This window comes from Triticum aestivum, chromosome 6D, assembly GCF_018294505.1.
Source record: "Triticum aestivum cultivar Chinese Spring chromosome 6D, IWGSC CS RefSeq v2.1, whole genome shotgun sequence".
NCBI classification, from domain to species: domain Eukaryota; kingdom Viridiplantae; phylum Streptophyta; class Magnoliopsida; order Poales; family Poaceae; genus Triticum; species Triticum aestivum.
The window spans coordinates 189,802,204-189,820,726 of NC_057811.1; the positions used below are offsets into that span (position 1 = coordinate 189,802,204).

General features: G+C 43.6%; 1 protein-coding gene across 7 annotated transcripts; it reads left to right on the forward strand.

The window, feature by feature from the left end:
• The first annotated feature begins 4,379 nt into the window (after positions 1–4,379).
• LOC123144424 (casein kinase 1-like protein 3) lies at positions 4,380–18,224 on the forward strand. 7 transcript variants are annotated; one of them, XM_044563564.1, is made up of 16 exons: positions 4,398–4,621; positions 4,719–4,759; positions 7,720–7,789; positions 7,881–8,029; positions 9,816–9,911; positions 9,984–10,054; positions 10,194–10,255; positions 10,402–10,465; positions 13,172–13,256; positions 13,349–13,475; positions 13,574–13,647; positions 14,295–14,349; positions 14,893–15,017; positions 16,029–16,218; positions 16,635–16,747; positions 16,839–17,239. In XM_044563564.1, exons 1-14 carry the CDS (start codon positions 4,546–4,548, stop codon positions 16,164–16,166), a joined length of 1,233 nt encoding a protein of 410 aa, XP_044419499.1. In that variant the 5' UTR covers positions 4,398–4,545; the 3' UTR covers positions 16,167–16,218; positions 16,635–16,747; positions 16,839–17,239. The 7 variants fall into 7 exon arrangements, with proteins under 7 accessions (XP_044419495.1, XP_044419499.1, XP_044419501.1 ...); XM_044563560.1 differs by lacking the exons at positions 16,635–16,747; positions 16,839–17,239 and adding an exon at positions 17,398–18,224 and having other exon boundaries at positions 4,380–4,621; XM_044563566.1 differs by lacking the exons at positions 16,635–16,747; positions 16,839–17,239 and adding an exon at positions 17,398–18,224 and having other exon boundaries at positions 14,897–15,017.
• The last annotated feature ends 299 nt before the right edge of the window (positions 18,225–18,523 follow it).

Below are 18,523 nucleotides of genomic sequence, written 5' to 3' on the forward strand. Positions count from 1 at the left end.
TCATGTCTACATAGTTCTCGAACCCGTAGGGTCGGCACACTTAAAGTTCGGTGATGATCGGTAATATGAGTTTATGTGTTTTGATGTACCGAAGGTAGTTCGGATTCCCGGATATGATCACGGACATGACGAGGAGTCTCGAAATGGTCGAGACATAAAGATCGATATATTGGATGACTATGTTTGGACTTCGGAAGGGTTCCGGGCAAGCACGGACAAATACCGGAGTACCGGGGGGTTACCGGAACCACACGAGGAGTGTAATGGGCCTATTGGGCCTTAGTGGAGAAGAGGAGGGACGGCCAGGGCAGGCCGCGCGCCCCTTCCCCCTCTAGTCCGAATTGGACAAGGAGGGGAGCGGCGCCCCCCTTTCCTTCCCCCTCTCTCCTACTCCTACTCTTGGAAGGGTTGGAGTCCTACTCCCGGTGGGAGTAGGACTCCCCTTGGGGCGCGCCTAGGAGGGACGGCCCCTCCCCCTCCTCCACTCCTTTATATACGGGGGAGGGGGGCACCCCATAGACACAAGTTGATCAGTTGGTCTTTTAGCCGTGTGCGATGCCCCCTCCACCATAATCCACCTCGGTCATATCGTAGCGGTGCTTAGGCGAAGCCCTGCGTCGGTAGCATCATCATGACCGTCATCACGCCGTCGTGCTGACGGCACTCTCCCTCGAAGCTCTGCTGGATCGGAGTTCGTGGGACGTCACCGAGCTGAACGTGTGCTGAACTCGGAGGTGTCGTGCGTTCGGTACTTGATCGGTCGAATCGTGAAGACGTACAACTACATCAAACGCGTTCTCATAAATCTTCCGCTTACGGTCTACGAGGGTACGTGGACGACACTCTCCCCTCTCGTTGCTATGCATCACCATGATCTTGCGTGTGCGTAGGATTTTTTTTGAAATTACTACGTTCCCCAACAATGGCATCAGAGCCAGGTTTATGCGTAGATGTTATATGCACGAGTAGAACACAAGTGAGTTGTGGGCGATACAAGTCATACTGCTTACCAACATGTCATACTTTGATTCGGCGGTATTGTTGGATGAAGCGGCCCGGACCGACATTACGCGTACGCTTACGCGAGACTGGTTCTACCGACGTGCTTCGCACACAGATGGCTGGCGGGTGTCAGTTTCTCCAACTTTAGTTGAATCGAGTGTGGCTACGCCCGGTCCTTGTGAAGGTTAAAACAACACATACTTGACGAAATTATCGTTGTGCTTTTGATGGGTAGGTAAGAACGGTTCTTGCTCAGCCCGTAGCAGCCACGTAAAACTTGCAACAACAAAGTAGAGGACGTCTAACTTGTTTTTGCAGGGCATGCTTTGATGTGGTATGGTCAAGACATGATGCTAAATTTTATTGTATGAGATGATCATGTTTTGTAACCGAGTTATCGGCAACTGGCAGGAGCCATATGGTTGTCGCTTTATTGTATGAAATGCAATCGCCATGTAATTGCTTTACTTTATCACTAAGCGGTAGCGATAGTCGTAGAAGCAATAGTTGGCGAGACGACAACGATGCTACGATGGAGATCAAGGTGTCGCGCCGGTGACCATGGTGATCATGACGGTGCTTTGGAGATGGAGATCAAAGGCACAAGATGATGATGGCCATATCATATCACTTATATTGATTGCATGTGATGTTTATCTTTTATGCATCTTATTTTGCTTAGTTCGATGGTAGCATTTATAAGATGATCTCTCACTAAATTTCAAGGTATAAGTGTTCTCCCTAAGTATGCACCGTTGCGAAAGTTCGTCGTGCCGAGACACCACGTGGTGATCGGGTGTGATAAGCTCTACGTTCACATACAACGGGTGCAAGCCAGTTTTGCACACGCAGAATACTCGGGTTAAACTTGACGAGCCTAGCATATGCAGATATGGCCTCGGAAGACTGAGACCGAAAGGTTGAGCGTGAATCATATAGTAGATATGATCAACATAGTGATGTTCACCATTGAAAACTACTCCATCTCACGTGATGATCGGACATGGTTCAGTTGATATGGATCACGTGATCACTTAGATGATTAGAGGGATGTCTATCTAAGTGGGAGTTCTTAAGTAATATGATTAATTGAACTTTAATTTATCATGAACTTAGTACCTGATAGTATTTTGCATGTCTATGTTATTGTAGATAGATGGCCCGTGCTGTTGTTCCGTTGAATTTTAATGCGTTCCTTGAGAAAGCAAAGTTTAAAGATGATGGTAGCAATTACACGGACTAGGTCCGTAACTTGAGGATTATCCTCATTGCTGCACAGAAGAATTACGTCCTGGAAGCACCGGTAGGTGCCAAACCCGCTGCATGAGCAATGCCAGATGTTATGAACGTCTGGCAGAGCAAAGCTGGTGACTACTCGATAGTTCAGTGTGCCATGCTTTACGGCTTAGAACCGGGACTTCAACGACGTTTTGAACGTCATGGAGCATATGAGATGTTCCAGGAGTTGAAGGTAATATTTCAAGCAAATGCCCGGATTGAGAGATATGAAGTCTTCGATAAGTTCTACAGCTGCAAGATGGAGGAGAATAGTTCTGTCAGTGAGCATATACTCAAAATGTCTGGGTATAACAATCACTTGATTCAATTGGGAGTTAATCTTCCGGATGATAGTGCCATTGACAGAATTCTTCAATCACTGCCACCAAGCTACAAGAGCTCCGTGATGAACTATAATATGCAAGGGATGGATAAGACAATTCCCGAGCTCTTCGCAATGCTAAAGGCTGCGGGGGTAGAAATCAAGAAGGAGCATCAAGTGTTGATGGTCAACAAGACCACCAGTTTCAAGAAAAAAGGTAAAGGGAAGAAGGGGAACTTCAAGAAGAACGGCAAGCTAGTTGCTGCTCAAGTGAAGAAGCCCAAGTCTGGACCTAAGCCTGAGACTGAGTGCTTCTACTGCAAAGGGACTGGTCACTGGAAGCGGAACTGCCCAAAGTATTTGGCGGATAAGAAGGATGGCAAGGTGAACAAAGGTATATGTGATATACATGTTATTGATGTGTACCTTACTAATGCTCGCAGTAGCACGTGTGTATTTGATACTGGTTCTGTTGCTAATATTTGCAACTCGAAACAGGGACTACAGTTTAAGCGAAGATTGGCTAAGGACGAGGTGACGATGCACGTGGGAAATGGTTCCAAAGTCGATGTGATCGCGGTCGGCACGCTACCTCAAATGGGCAAAGGAGGACTAACTCCGCAAGCAGGTGCGCCGCCAGCGCCGGGCTTACGCGTAGCTCCAGGTCCGGCGCCGTGGGCGTGAGGAGGGTGGCGTCATCGTCCTCGACAGTGGCGAGAGGACGAGGCTGGGCCGTCCAGCGCTCCACCACGCGTCGGCGACCCTGGCCAGGGGTGCAGCAGGGACGGCGGCGACTCCAGCGGCGCGCGCGACGACGACGACGACGACGGCGACTACACGCGTTTCTACATGCTTCTCGGCATGTAGATGGCCGGGCGGTGGACGCGGCGCAGTGGCTAGGCGTAGTTTGGCGTAGCAGTAGGCGTAGTTTGCATGTTTTATGTTTTTTTTATAAATTTCAATGAAATTTCACCGAGTTCGTGCCAGATCGCCGAGTTTGCACAAATTTGTACGAATATCGCCGAATTCGTGCGATATTGACGGCGACCTGGGGGCGACGACTGGGAACGGAGCCGCCCCCACGCACCAAGTTAGCGCCGGTTCGCCCCCGGCTATTTTTCGGCGCCTTGGGGACCGAACGGCTGGAGATGCTCTAAGGAAGGTGTTTCTTTTCTTCGACTTACCCTGAACAGCGGAACTGTTAGAGTTGTTTTAGACTACCCACAATGGGAGTAATATAGATGGTAACATCACACTTATCTAAGCAAAATAGATGATGTGACATGTAATTAATGAGAAATAAGAGGAATGTGGTAACATAGCTAGTTACTGTAACATCACATATATCAAGAAAAGATGAGTCTACAACCTAATAAATGAAGTGATGCATGGCACAACACATATGTTACTACCCACTGTGGAGGTAGTAACATAGACTAGTAACATATGCTACTACTCTAAGTTACTCCCCATTGTGAATAGTCTTAGGGCCTGTTTGGTTCCGAATAAGTCACCAATTTATAAGTCGAAAAGTGAAAAAAGTGACTTATTTTGCCAAACAGACCCAACTTATAAGTCACCCAAACTTATAAGTCATAAGTTGCTCCACCCCAACTTAAAACTTATAAGTCACCCTTTTTTACGTGGGTCCCATCATTTTTACATAAAAAATAAGATGAAAATGTATGGTCAGGTAATTTATAAATCAGGTGACAATCAAACATGCGTGACTTATAAGTCACTGGTTAAGTCATTGGTTTTAAGTCATCTGTGACTTATTGGAACCAAACAGGCTCTTAAGCTGCGGCCAAAAAGAACTCCAGCCGGTAAGAGGCGGCCTAACCCAGTCTGACCTTATAGAAGCTTCAGCCCGCTTCTTTGCCCCCCTCCTACCACCCAAACTCCAAACCCTAGCTTCCTAGCCTACGCGTCCCCGAGCGAGCATGGATCGGATCGTCGGTAGCAAGTACAAGCTGGGCCGCAAGATCGGGAGCGGCTCCTTCGGGGAGATATATCTCGGTTCGATCTTGATTCCTTATCCTTCGATTTCCTTCTCCGTGGTTGGATTAATTCATGGATCTGATGGGGTTTGGTGTCATCTCCCTCCTGTCTTCAGCCACGCACGTCGACACGTACGAGATTGTAGCCGTCAAGATCGTGAGCTCCTCCTCTCTCGCTTGCCTTATATTTTCTTCAATCCGTTTGGATTATGCAGCGTCTAGTGCCACTAGTTGCGTGAAGATGTAGCCGTTGGGCTCCTCAGATATATATTTGAACCGGCGCATTGCTGTGCATGTTAGATATGCCCTGATATAGCAGTGTTAATTTTCAGTTCAAGTTTATGCTAAGATTGATTGGTTAGAAACTTAGAGCTGCTTATTGTTCCTTGCTGGTTGGTTTTCTTTTTGGAGATAGTTCCTTGTGTTTATTTTTATATGCTTTGTATACAGAACGTTCAAGTTTTTTTTTGGGTTATAAGTAGCACTTTTTACACATCTATTTCAGTTACTTCGTGGATTCACATGGTTATGGGTTGTTTCTGCCTAGAAGGAAGGGTGCGCTGGTTTGTGACTTGCTTGATGCTTCTGCAACACAAGTACACAGTAATATTTTGAAATGGGAAGGGTGTTATGGTTCGAACTAACTGTTCCCGCCATAGTGGTCTATTAAGTGATTATGCAGATACTGCGTTGCTTTGAACTATGACAGCATAAAAGAGGAAAGTGTTGTGTTACTGTCAGGGACAGGGATCATTTAATACAGCAACCAACATATAAATGTTCCGTTAATAAGCACAAATTGGCTTTTACATGTGATGAAACAGCTCTAGATCATGATAATACACTTGCTGTCCTTATATTTCTTTCCTGGGCTGGACGGGCCATATCATCTGCTTATATTTAAGGTTCACTCCCAATTCACAAGTTTCTCTGCTTGGTTTCTATTATTGTTGCTGCCTCTTCCTCTGCTTCACGTGCACTGGGCTAGGCTCCAGTGGAGGGCGCACAACCAAAGTTGTGGCAGTTCCCTCCTGTCGAGTGGCTAGGTACCGCATAGAGCACCTTTTATAGAACAAACATGCTCATGGTTTGGTGTGATTTTGAGTTGTTGTCTCGGTTCAGGTAGTGGTGTATCTCTCATCTTCTGTTCATGTTTTCTCGAATAAGTAGTGGCGCATAAAGGGCGTGTTTGGTTGCCCGGGTGGATATAGCCTGTATCGCATGGAGGATCCTGGCTGAGTCTAGCCTGGTTGAGATGATGCAAGGATGAGCTGAGATGAGTGTTTGGTGAAATGTACGGTATGTGTGCATGAGAGATGTTGTTTGGTAGACTGCATTAGAAATTCCTCAAAATAAATCTTATCTGAAATCTGAACCAAAACTCAAGTTTCAATTTAGTTATCAGAAATTCCTCAAACGGTTTTACCTAGGTCCGGCGGAGCCTCGTTGGCTGCTTCTTTCTTGTATGGGCACGTCAGCTCCGCTCCTGCTGCTTCTTGGATTGGACGCAAGCTTCTTCATGGCTGCGACACAACCTGTTGCTGCTTCTTATTTGATGCAGCACGACAGACGTCCTGGCACCTCCGGCTCACACCCACCCTGCTCCGGTGGATGGGGTGGCCGAAGCAGGCCTTGCTCCGGTGGATGGGGGCTGGATAGAGAAGACATAGATGGGGGCAAGAGGGAGAGGGAGGGGAGGAGGAGAAGCATGGGAACAGGAGGGAAAGGGAGGGAAGGAGGAGAAGCTCTACCTCGGTGGTGAGGAGCCACGCCGGCGGCAAGGGCAGAGGCAATGGTGCGGTGGATCTAGCGGCATCGCAGAAGAGAGGGGGGCCGGGGAAGAGTGGCGGACAAATCGCGTGGGGGGCGAGATTGCGAGACGAGTCTCGCTGCACGCGCGGATGCAAACGCGAGCCTGGATCCGGGAAACGACCAAAACTTGCGTTTCCGCTCAGCCTGGCTCGGAGACCCTTTTTGCATCAGTTGGGCCAGGCCCAGGTATACGTGCAGCCTACCAAACAAACTGTATTTTGCATGGTGGGTGCGAGCCAGATGCAACACAGGGAACCAAACACGCCCAAAGCACCTTTTATAGAACAAACATGCTCATGGTTTGGTGTGATTTTGAGTTGTTGTCTGGGTTCAGGTAGTGCTGTATCTCTCATCTTCTGTTCATGTTTTCTCGAATAAGTAGTGGCAGATCTCTCATCTTTTTTTTCATGTTTTCTCGAATGAATAGTGGCGTATCTCTCATGTTCTGTTCAAGTTCTCTGCAATGTATTGTTGTGTCATAGGTTGTATTTTGAGTAAAATACGTCTATCTTATTCCCAAGGCCATTCTGAAGTCACATAATTAACTGTTAGTATTAATCTTGTCATGATCAGTTATCTGGATGCTGTATGGCATGCAAAATTAGCTAGCTATGCATGAGGCTTTCATATCAGCAAGGAGCAGCAGCTAGCAGTACAGACATCCATCCAGTGCAACAGGCAGAAGTGAGAAGCAAAGTCTGATTTGACTTTGAGGTAGATAGATGGCAGTAGGACCCAGAAAGCAATAAAAGATCTGTCCTGGCTTAGCTATTAAGTCAGTAGATGGTAGTAAGATCGGTTTGTTCAGGCTATAAATATTGATGCATGCCATCCTTTGCTATATAAGCTTGTTGCTAATGATATAATCCTACAGAGCTTCATACTAGTTCCATGTGTGCATGTGTGTATGAGAGAAACAGTGAATGAATCCTGGTGAGAGAACTTGTTCTAACATGGACACTCTTGGGTTTGCCTGCTCCATTTCTTGTTTTTTCCCACTTTTATTTCTGGCTTGATCCTAAACACAATAATTTCTTCATAATTCTATACTAGAAGTTAGATATAGAAGCAAGCAATGAAATAATTTTGTAACATTTTATAACTTGAAGCGATTTGCATTGATAAAAGACTTCCATAACATTTTTTTGTGTGGATTTTGTGGCTGCGCATTGCTTGTTCTGTTTCCAATTTTTGTGGCTGCGTTTTGTATCATGAATCGATTTATGTTGATAAAAAAGTTCAATAGCATTTATTTGGTTTTTGCAGTCCCACTGTTTTCTGATTTATGTTAATTGCTTTGTTCAGGAAAACAGCAAAACCAACCATCCCCAATTGTTATACGAGGCTAAACTGTATAATGCTCTTCAGGGAGGGAGTATGTGTTTAAACCGTGATTATTTTCTTATTGCATCGACTGCTGAACCGTAGCTAAGGTGGTAACTTCTGGTACTCATGGATTGCTGTAGCTGGTATTGCAAACATAAAATGGTGTGGCATTGATGGCGAAGAAAATGTTCTTGTTATTGATTTGCTTGGGCCAAGCCTTGAGGATCTGTTTGTTTATTGTGGCCGGAGATTCTCACTGAAGACAGTTTTGATGTTGGCAGATCAGATGGTAATAAGAAAAAACAGTCTTCATGTCTTTTTTTTTTCTGTTTCCTAGTGGTGAATCGGTGATACAGTGTGATTGTTTTTGAATTCTTCTATTGTGTTCTGTCTCTGACTTATTGATAAGGGTTTTACTCTGTAGCTCATACACAGCTTTCTTCTCTTTGTTCTTTTTCCTAGTGGTTAGTCGGTGTTGCAGCTGTGATTGTTTTCAAATTTTTCTGTTGAGTTCTGTCTGTGACTTGTTTATAGTGCTCTTATCCGTAGCTCATACTTAAGATGAAAATCTGCAACAAAATATAAAGGCTAGGCATCGCTTTTTTGAAACAAGTTGTTAGTCTACTTCGAGATCAGGTGTACAGTTTACCTCAACAAACATTTGGTTATCTTGCAATTTTTCTTTGAGAAAATTCCTTATATAACACTGTTTTAAATTTGGTTTCCCTATTTAACACTGAATAACTTTTTCTTCCCTATCTAACAGTCTTTAAATTTTATGCCCTTTATGACACTTTCGTCCATTTTAAGCATTAACGGTGTTAAATTACACCTGAAAAGACCTATTTGCCCCTCATGTGATAGGTGATCAAAATTTTACGTGATTATTTAGCTTCAGGTCAGCAGGGTAGCCGGTGTACATCAATAGTACATGGTACACTACATACTCGATCGATAATATACAACAAGTCAGTACGTTAAAATCGTAAGTCAGTGCTTGTAATTTTTTTCTGAAAAGGCAGTGCTTGTACACGCACGTACACAACTATTGCCAGGTGTAGCCTAGTATATACTCCCTCCATTCTTAAATATAAGTCTTTGTACGTATTCTACTATGGACCACATGCAAATGTATATAGATGCATTTAGAGTGTAGATTCACTTCTTTTGCTCCGTATGTAGTCTATAATAGAATCTCTACAAAGACTTATATTTAGGAACGGTGGGAGTATATGCATATACCCAGTCCTTCTGTAACAGTCGTGAGTTGAGATTGAAAAAAGAATATAAATAAGACCGACATGGTCCCGTGGCCATCAATTGCATCGTGTGTGTTCGTGTTGTCGCCGAGATAGTATCGCTAACTTGCTTTTTTTCACGGGTATCGCTAGCTTGATTAGCTAGCCAGCGATCGTAGAAACGATCAAGAAAGAGATAGGCTGCTAGCTAACTTCATCTATTACGCATAGCAGTATGTGTCCAACTAAATTCGATCCACCTGCCTGCCGATTTGTTTCTTGGTGTGTACGTGCTGTCTACGTCTCGACGAAACCCTCGGGAAGTACTTGAGTTGGCCTCATACGCCTGTACGCCGGAAAACTCTAGGCTACAACGCCATCAAGGTCGAGGTCGAGGTTGGGACCAAGGCCAACACAAAACGAGTTGGACGGATACACACATACATATAAAATTTTGGTCAAATATCACATGAAGGGCAAATAGGTCTTTTCATGTGTCATTTAACACCGTTATGGCTTAAAATGAAAGAAAGTGTCATAAAAGGCATAAAATTTAGACTCGATGTTAAATAAGGAAGGAAACGTTTTTCAGTGTCAAATAGGGCAACAAATTTAAGGACAGTGTTAAATAAGGAATTCTCTCTTTTTCTTTCATGGTTATGTTTTATTGCTCTGCCCTTTTTTTTCATGTTGAAACCATGCTTGATTGCAACTATTTTTTGCTTTACGTTCTATATATTCATGCACTGATTTTTGAAGTGGAGTTTGTATATGTTGTCTGGATTTGATTTTGTCATAGTTCTTTGGCTACAGCTGATTACTTATTTACCACTGTAGATAACAAGAATAGAGTTTTTGCATTCTAAGGGGTACTTGCACAGGGACATCAAGCCCGACAACTTTCTTATGGGCCTTGGTCGGAAAGCTAACCAGGTCTGTACAAGCTGGCTGCTGATAGTTATGCCATATATATTCATTATGTTTAACTTATGGTCCAACTCCTAGGTCTACATCATTGACTTCGGACTTGCCAAGAGATACCGTGACTCAACCACGAATCGCCATATACCCTATAGGTGAATTAGTAATAATTTAGAACCAAAAATACATGTAGAACTATCATGCATTTGCTTTTCTCGTTTATTTCATCTTCTCATTTTTTTTGTGGTATTCCATGTGTTGTCTGAGTATTCGTAACATACTCACATTTTTCAGAGAAAATAAAAATTTGACTGGCACAGCTCGCTATGCAAGTTGCAACACTCATCTTGGGATTGGTGAGCACTATGGTCTTTTATTTCTGTATATACTATTTAGATGCCTGAATGCTGGCCTCATTATTTTGCTGGGACACTACCATAAATGTTTTTTGTTGCTATCTTTTGACATGTATCACTAAATTAGTGTTGTTACCACATACCAGAGCAAAGCCGAAGGGATGATCTGGAGTCCATTGGATATGTTCTCTTGTATTTTCTAAGGGGAAGGTATGATTGTTCTGTGGACAAACTATATGTACATCACTGAGTAAAAGATATCTGCAAATGTAGCCATTTTCGTTATTGAAATCTTTGTGTTACGTAGCAATGTAGGCCTATACATCTGGAATGCATTCATGTTCATTATTGTGAACCATGTGTTGCTTACTCTTATTCTATTAAGTAGCAATGTAGGCCTATCTACATCTGATCCCTGTGTTGTCATCATTATCGGCTTGTTTTGATGTTGATTTAAACATACCAAGACCACATATGTAATGCCAGGATTTAAAGATAAATTCGAACGCAAAATTAAGATAGTTAAATATATGTGGTACCGAGTTCTTTGTTTAATCTATTATTTTTAAAACTGAATTCATCTATTAGGACTATGTCATTTTGTGGTTGAGTCACCGTAGCCCCTTGCAACACCAAAACCAACGACCGTATGTGTTTGCCAAAAATACATCCTACTACTGGGTGTGGTTGCACCCACGTCTCATATACTACCATGCGGTAGTATATATATACTACTTCAGGGCAACTTGAATGCTTTTGTTTGAATAAAGCTCTCACAATTTCCTGCAAAAAAAGGGTAACTTGAATGCCGTGCACCAAAACTGACACACCAAACGTCCGCAAACAGCGGATAGGGGATGACCATCCAACCTGGTGCACCAAATAAAATAGCGGACACTAGTTTTCATTTAATAGTTGGATTCTTTTACATAGCAAAAGGATCTGACCCTAGTCTACTCTTTGTCAGCCGTGGGCAGGTGTCCCACGTCCTACTCTTTGCTAGAGTCCGCCCGGCCTTCCATGTCGCCGGTAGAGGTGAGATTGACCATTGAGCTAGATGGTCCGGCCTCGCGGTTGTTGCGGTGCGGCGTGAACAACGTGGAGCTGCTGATGTTGGTACCGGTCACGTCTGCCACTGCCTGTGCCGCCTCCGCCGCGATCTGGTTGAAGAGGCGGTCGCGCTCTGCCTCCATGACGCGGAGGTGCCACCACTCGTGTCGGATGGTGTAGGCGCTGCACATGGATTCGAGAACCACTCGTTGCATGTCCACGAAGCCTGGATCCTTCACGACCATGGTTGCGACAGCTTGATTGGACACCTGCTCGCCCTCAATCTGGCCGCCAACTGGTGCTCTGAGAGGAGCCGCAGGTTGTGCCGCTGCTCCTCCTGCAGCATTCGGAACGCGGACATCGGCGACGCCTGCTCCATTGGCTCTGCCATGATGCGACTGTAGTGCTCCTCCACTTGCTCCATGGTGAACCCGGCCACCGGCGCGGGCGACTGCTCCTCCTCCTTTGCCTCCTTCATTGCCGTGTCCTCATCCGAGCTCCTCCTCAGGAGAGCTCGAAGCCTCTCCCGCCATAATGTTGGCCGTGCGCTGAGGACGCCATGCGTCCATCTCGGTTGTGATTTCATCGCGGTGTTGCGTTGAGAGGGTCTTACACCACACACGACGGGTCCCGGCCATTGCTCGCGAAGGTCGAAGAAGGAAGAAGGGAAGAGGCGGTGTTTCTGCGGCTCAGACGGCGGCGATGGGGCTTGGACGCTATGCAGTTTGTGTTGTGTCCGTCAGAGCGACGGCTTGAATGCGTTCGCCTGGAGTTGGTTTCTCGTTTGCCGCGCCGGTGTCAATGCCGGGTAGGCGGACGACCAACTTGAATGCGGTAGGATGCCATCCTGTTGTCATGCCCGGTCACGTCTGCTTTGAACTGACATTAACGTGGTGAGGAGAGTGAGCGCACATGGAGTGATCGACATGCGGCAGTGACCGGTCATGTCCGCTATGGACTGGCATGAATGTGGCGCGAAGAGCATAGTGGCGGTTGGAGCAGAACGAGAGAGAGAGAGAGAGGGTTTTGTGTGGGCCGGGGGTGTCAGAGGCCTATGTGGCAGAGGTCCGGACGCCCGCAAACCTTCCCCAGCTTTGCTTTCGGTTTATGGGATTTCGGACGTTTGGTGCACGATGTTGGATGGCCTATAGTGTTAGGACCGCGTCCCGGACGTTTACGGGCACTTTGATGCACGGCGTTGGAGTTGCCTTACCATTTTGAGTATGTTATATCTTAGATTTCCAAAGCAAGCTACATGAAAAAATTGGAAGTGAGTCCATAATTTTGGTATATGTTGAAAATACCTGCATATTTGTATGTATACAGCAGTATATACTAAAGAAATGGTACATACTACCTAAAAAGTCGTATATATACTACCAAAAGTGTTCTTGTATGCCACATACTATGCGTACATATAAAAAAAGGGCAGCCCGGTGCACATAGCTCCCGCTTGAGCAGGGTCCGGGGAAGGGTCCGACCACTTCAGATCTTTTGTACGCAGCCCTTTCCTACAATTCTGCAAGGGGCTATTTCGAGGGCTCGAACAAGGTAACAGCTTTACCGCTGTGCCAAGGCTTGCCCTTATACTATGCGTACCTCTACCTAAAATGTATGAAAGACATGGGTGTAAATACACCTGGTTGTATGCATGTATGTATTGTATGTATGTGTGTGTGTGCACACGCGCACGTGTGTGTACGTATGCACTGTATTACCATTTTTGTTATTTGATCGTTATTTTGGCATACCTCCTGTACTTTTGTCGAACACGCACCCAATCCGTGTCGTTTTGTATTAGGAGAAGAGCGACTACTGATTTTTCCTTATATATGATCTCTGTAACTTCGTATATGTTTTCTCCAGTCTTCCTTGGCAGGGTTTAAAAGCTGCCACAAAGAAGCAGAAATATGACAAAATAAGTGAGAAGAAGCTTTCAACACCTATCGAGGTTGTTTAAGCTCACATGTTTTAGATTTCTAAAACGTCTTTCTGCTTTTTAAAGCCATTGCTGGAGACTGCTCATGGATTTTCTTGTTACAGGTTTTGTGTAAAACCCATCCTGTGGAATTTGCTTCTTATTTCCACTATTGTCATTCATTGACATTTGATCAACGGCCAGACTACGGTTTTCTGCGACGGCTCTTCAGAGACCTGTCGGACCGTGAAGGTATAGCATTCAGGAGCACTATTGTGTCATCTTTATATTATATTCTACGACATGCATGCAATTGTTCAAGGATTGTTCAATTATTTCGTCGGCCGCAGGGCACCAATTTGATCATGTCTTTGACTGGACATTGTTGAAGTGTAAGCAAACCCAGAAGGTGAAGGCTCAACAGGTATAATTTGCTTCATTTTTCTTTTATGACGATGAAATATTGTTAGAAACTAATGCATCTTAAACTACTTCCTCCGTTCCATAGTAGTTATCCCTGAAACGGATGTATCTAGACGTATTTCAGTGTTAGATACATCCATTTGAGCGACAACTAATATGGAACGGAGGGAGTACAAAACTAGGTAAAATTGTCTGTATCAATGCTTTCTGGGGAACCTGTTAAGGCTCGTTGAGTTTTGAACGGTTTAAAAGTTCTCAAAAAATATGAAACAAATACAGGAACATCACTCGAGTGATATAACAGAATCCAACGAACCGATTGGGAAAATATGAGTTTTTGTGCCCTTGGCAAAAATAGCAAACATTTCAACTCGCTACTGACTCAACTATTAGTTTTTTTCGCCCAAGGCACATAAAGTCGTATTTTCCCAGTCCCACCATTGGATCATCTTATATTATAGGTGTGATATTGAGTATTTGTTTCATGATTTTTGGGAACTTTATACCATCGAACCTTAAATGAGTTCTGTGGTAATTATTGATAGAAAATCCTTCTACCCTCCGTTCCAAAATAAGAGGGAGTGTTTGTGAACCCTATTTTAGCGCCTTCGCTGATTTCTCGCTCTCCCTCTATCCTGCCAATTACAGCAAGATCCTGGTGTAAGTAGCAGGCCGGTTGCAAAGAATATGGACAAACACCAAGGTAGAAATTTTGTTGTATAAGCACTACAATTAGTTATATGCTTGATCAAGAAGTCCTAAAGTATTGGCTGGTCAAATGCCTTGCAAAATACTTCTCAGTCATGCTCATATACATTTTTGGAACTATTGTATTTATCTTTCATGATCAGTTGGAATTTCCATTTTACTTTTAGAATGCTCACTTATAGTTTTGTCAAAAAAAAATCTTGGATGTACAATATGGAGTATCCTCAATTGTATGTAAAGAAGTTAACATATGCCTATTGTGATGCACAAGGTATCAGTGGCTAATATAGCAACTATATGTGTACACAAAAAATAACTATTTTTGCACAGCAAACAGATGGACATTTTTGTCATGACAATTTGTAATTGCTATCACACTATGTACATTGGGATTTGTTTTCCTGATATTTTGGCAACTTGGAAGTATCACATGTATTTGTTGACCTTGCAACATATGGTTCTCGAATCATATTGGTATTGTCCCTTCGACACCTTTTGTAGCTTGGAAACTACATCATGGTTTCCATTTAATTTTCAGTTAGTGGTTTACATGCAGCTGAAGCTTCTTGTCAGCTTGAAGCAGAACAACGCCCAGTAATCAGAATGCAAATAAGATCTACTGCTGAGAACAGCCGTTCAAATAATCAACATTCTGATAAATTGGTATGTTTTTCTGTTTCATGCTGATGAAATATCCACGAGAGTTTTTGTCAGAGTAATTTTTAGTTCTCATGAAGTTTCACAAACAGGAATTGTAGTTTACTAAACTAAAATTGAGAAATTTATGACAGTCTGTCCTCGAATTCTCATTATGCCGTTGTTTTATTAATATCGTGTATGTGCAATGCAAGCTAATAATTGGCAATCTTTACACTAACATTTGGCAAGATCTTAATTGCACGTTGAAATTAGGTAATAATGTAATATAAATTAATTGGTTGGTGCTGACATTGATATTAGGTATACTATTAATTAGGGGAGGGTGCTAACCTTGTTTAGTGGTAAACACCGGGGAAACATAGACCATTGAATAGGTGCGCTTGAACGTATGAGATATGTTGGATCTCCGCAACTTGTTCTTTTTATATTGGTATAGATTTATGCAAATGATACTCTTCTCTCAATCATTTATATATTTTTGCCATTGCCATCGATTTTCAACCGTTACTGTCTCTTCTTGCTGTTAATGATCAATGAAATGACCAAAATAGCCGTGCCGGTGTGTGTGAGAGTCTGAGAGAGAACGGAGGAATTAGTGCAGGCATGGAGAATTTTGTGCTTGCCGTTGAAGCAATTGCCGTTGGGGTTGGGAGAGGCCAAAAATGGGACGAGGACGACAATACAAATCCGCTGGTAGGGATCATATTGGGTCAGTGGTGGTTGGAGTGGTGATGGCGCAAGCAGACGTAGTGGTGGTGGTGAACTTTGGCATGGCGGGGGTTTTACGAGTGATGGAGCCCCAAATGAGACGGGAATTATAGCTCATGTCGATTGGATCAAGTATACAGGAGGAACTGGAGGGAGGCTTACTGGTGGAGGAGATCGAAGTGCGTGGTAGTGGTGGTCCGGAGATGAGAATTCCTGTAGGGACAAAGGGCATTGACATAAATTTCTGGTAGAAGTTTGGTTTATACTGTTTGGTTCTAATTTTTCTTCTTTCTTACGTTGTTGCAGAGAGTGAGTGCTAGCACTGATAAGGAATTGCTGCAATCAACATCATTTGGCCATGCTGGTGCCCCAAGGAAGAACGTATCAATCTCCAAAACACCATGGCTTGTCGATCCCAACTCAGGACCTTCAAACCACCTTTAGCACTCAGATCAGTTGGTTCCTATGTTCATGCCGGTCTATTTAGTAACCATTGGTGAGACTACTTTTGTTGCTGTTATGTTCTTACACCTTTCATGTTTCTATGCTATGGACAACTATGCTGGTGTCTTGGTGATATTTATTCTTCTTCCCTTGTCGCATGTTTGGTCGCATCCTTGTAGTTGTCACTGCTTGCAGGTTTACGTTATATTTATTGTTATAGCGATTGGTAGTGTTCACACAGTAGAGTTACTAGAGTAAAACATCTGAAGATCAAGAGAGTAAATAAATAGATTGAAGTACAAAATCTAGACTACAATAACTATGTCAACAGGCCAAATCCAGAATCAAGTAAGTCAAGGGATCTTCTCCACCACCTCCTCATGAGCAATTCATTCTTTAAAGCACCACTGATGATATAATGTCGGTAGTGAAGATGCCTCCTGAAACATTCCTCTGTGTGAAAAACAGTTATGGCCATGCAGAACCAACATTGTCAAGCGGAAAGGAAAAAAAGGTTTTCAGAATTAGAGGGAAAATGTGTGTTTGAGGCCTATTCCTCATTGGAATTACCCGGGAGTCAGGTTGTAGTTCTGCTAAGTTCATTAATGGTCCGTTTGGATGTCCGAATTGAATTGGGTTTTGTGGAAATGACAACATGGTTTATTTCGAAAGGTGAATTGGTATTGCGTCGAAGTGTTTGGGTGCCGAAGAATCAGTGACATTGAAACTAAGCCTTCCCTAAATTCAGAAATGTGGGAGAGATTCAAGTGTACCAGAGACAAAGAGGAACTAACGGTGGCGGTGTCGGCGGTGGTCGACAGGAAACATGCAAACGGCGGTTTTCGCTCCTGCCAATTCCAATTCATCGATTTCTAGCCCAAATATTGACATCCAAACGAGGTGTGATTAGACATGGCTGTTTCTAAACAAGCCTTAGGACTGCCGTGCTGTTACTCAGTTAGTTAACCTGTGTTATTCACTCAGCTATTTGGGTCAAATCAGGTGACTCAGAGAATATTTTCCCTATCTTGTAAGTTCCCCAAAATTCTTAATAATGACAAATATATCACAAATTTGGTATTCCCTCCATTTCAGAATATATGGTGCATCAGTTTTTGTACAAGTCAAAGTTATGTATGTTTGACCAAGATTATAGAATAAGACATCAATATCTACGATTTAACATGCACATGTTTGACTTCCAAAAAAACTAATACACCTTGTATTCTAGACAGGGGATACCGTGTGCCCCGCCAAACAACGAGCCCTCACTCCTGGACTTGTGGCAATCGGCACGACAATCCGCCCCAACGCCCATGCGCAAGGGCCTGGGTACCATGACCCTCCTCGTTCCCTGGATGATATGGAAGCACCGCAACGACTGCGTCTTCAACGGAGCGCGCCCATCGGTGAACGCCCTGCTAACGAAGATAAGGAAGAGGCCTCCCTTTGGGCAAGCGCAGGCGCACTAGGGCTCAGAGCCATTACCCCCAGACATGGGATGTCCATTAATTCGAAAGCTGTATCCGCCTCCTAGGAGGAATGTAACTACAACTCTCTCTTTTCAATGAAATGAAACACACGCTCATGCGTTTTCTTGAAAAAATAATCTTACAAAGGCTTATAAATTGGGCTATAGATGCAATTTTGTGGTTTTGTAAATAATGCTGATGTACACGCACCTGGCATTTTATCATTGGAATTTTTCTTATTTGGAAAATATTCCTTTTTATTGGATTTGCGAGGTTTTAAGCATGATGGCATAATAATGCCCTCATGGAACCTACTTCTGGCTTTCAAACCTTTTCTTCTTTGCTATAGCAATTTCATATTTTCAGTGTCTCTGTAACCTATTTTGGTGATGACTAGGTTCACTCTTTTCTATCTCCTATTGTGTCTGTTAGGTTATCAGGCTATGGTTTCAGCTGATAATCCAAAGGCAACATGTAAATTTTAGGTTTCTAAGTTGTCCTCTCTACTAGTAGAATACGTGGTTGATGTGATGATGTGAATTCAACACCACTTATCACGTAAGCAGTCAAGAAGTTTGTTCTTCCATATTATTATGTGCATAATATGTGGAAACTTAGGATTGTTGATACTCTTTTTTTGTGTTCTACATGAGTGTTTATATCGTCAGCATCATCTGGGCTCATTGCTTCAGGTTCTCTGCCAACTAATATCAATGGCGCTGTTTGCTTAAAAAGAGCTTGGGGACTCTTGTACAACTTTAACTTTAATTATGATCAGCGCCTGTGTGATAATGTTTGCTCCTTTTGGCACCCCAGTGTTATCTCCTTCTGAACTTTTAGCTGGTTTGACTTTCAAGTCCACTTGAGTTGCTATTTAATGTGCTG

Coding starts and splice junctions, on each gene's coding strand:
- LOC123144424 (XM_044563560.1), top strand. CDS start 4,546: ATGGATCGGATCGTCGGTAGCAAGTACAAGCTGGGCCGCAAGATCGGG. Junction 4,622..4,718: donor CTTCGGGGAGATATATCTCG/GTTCGATCTTGA, acceptor TCCTGTCTTCAG/CCACGCACGTCGACACGTAC. Junction 13,476..13,573: donor AGACCTGTCGGACCGTGAAG/GTATAGCATTCA, acceptor CGTCGGCCGCAG/GGCACCAATTTGATCATGTC.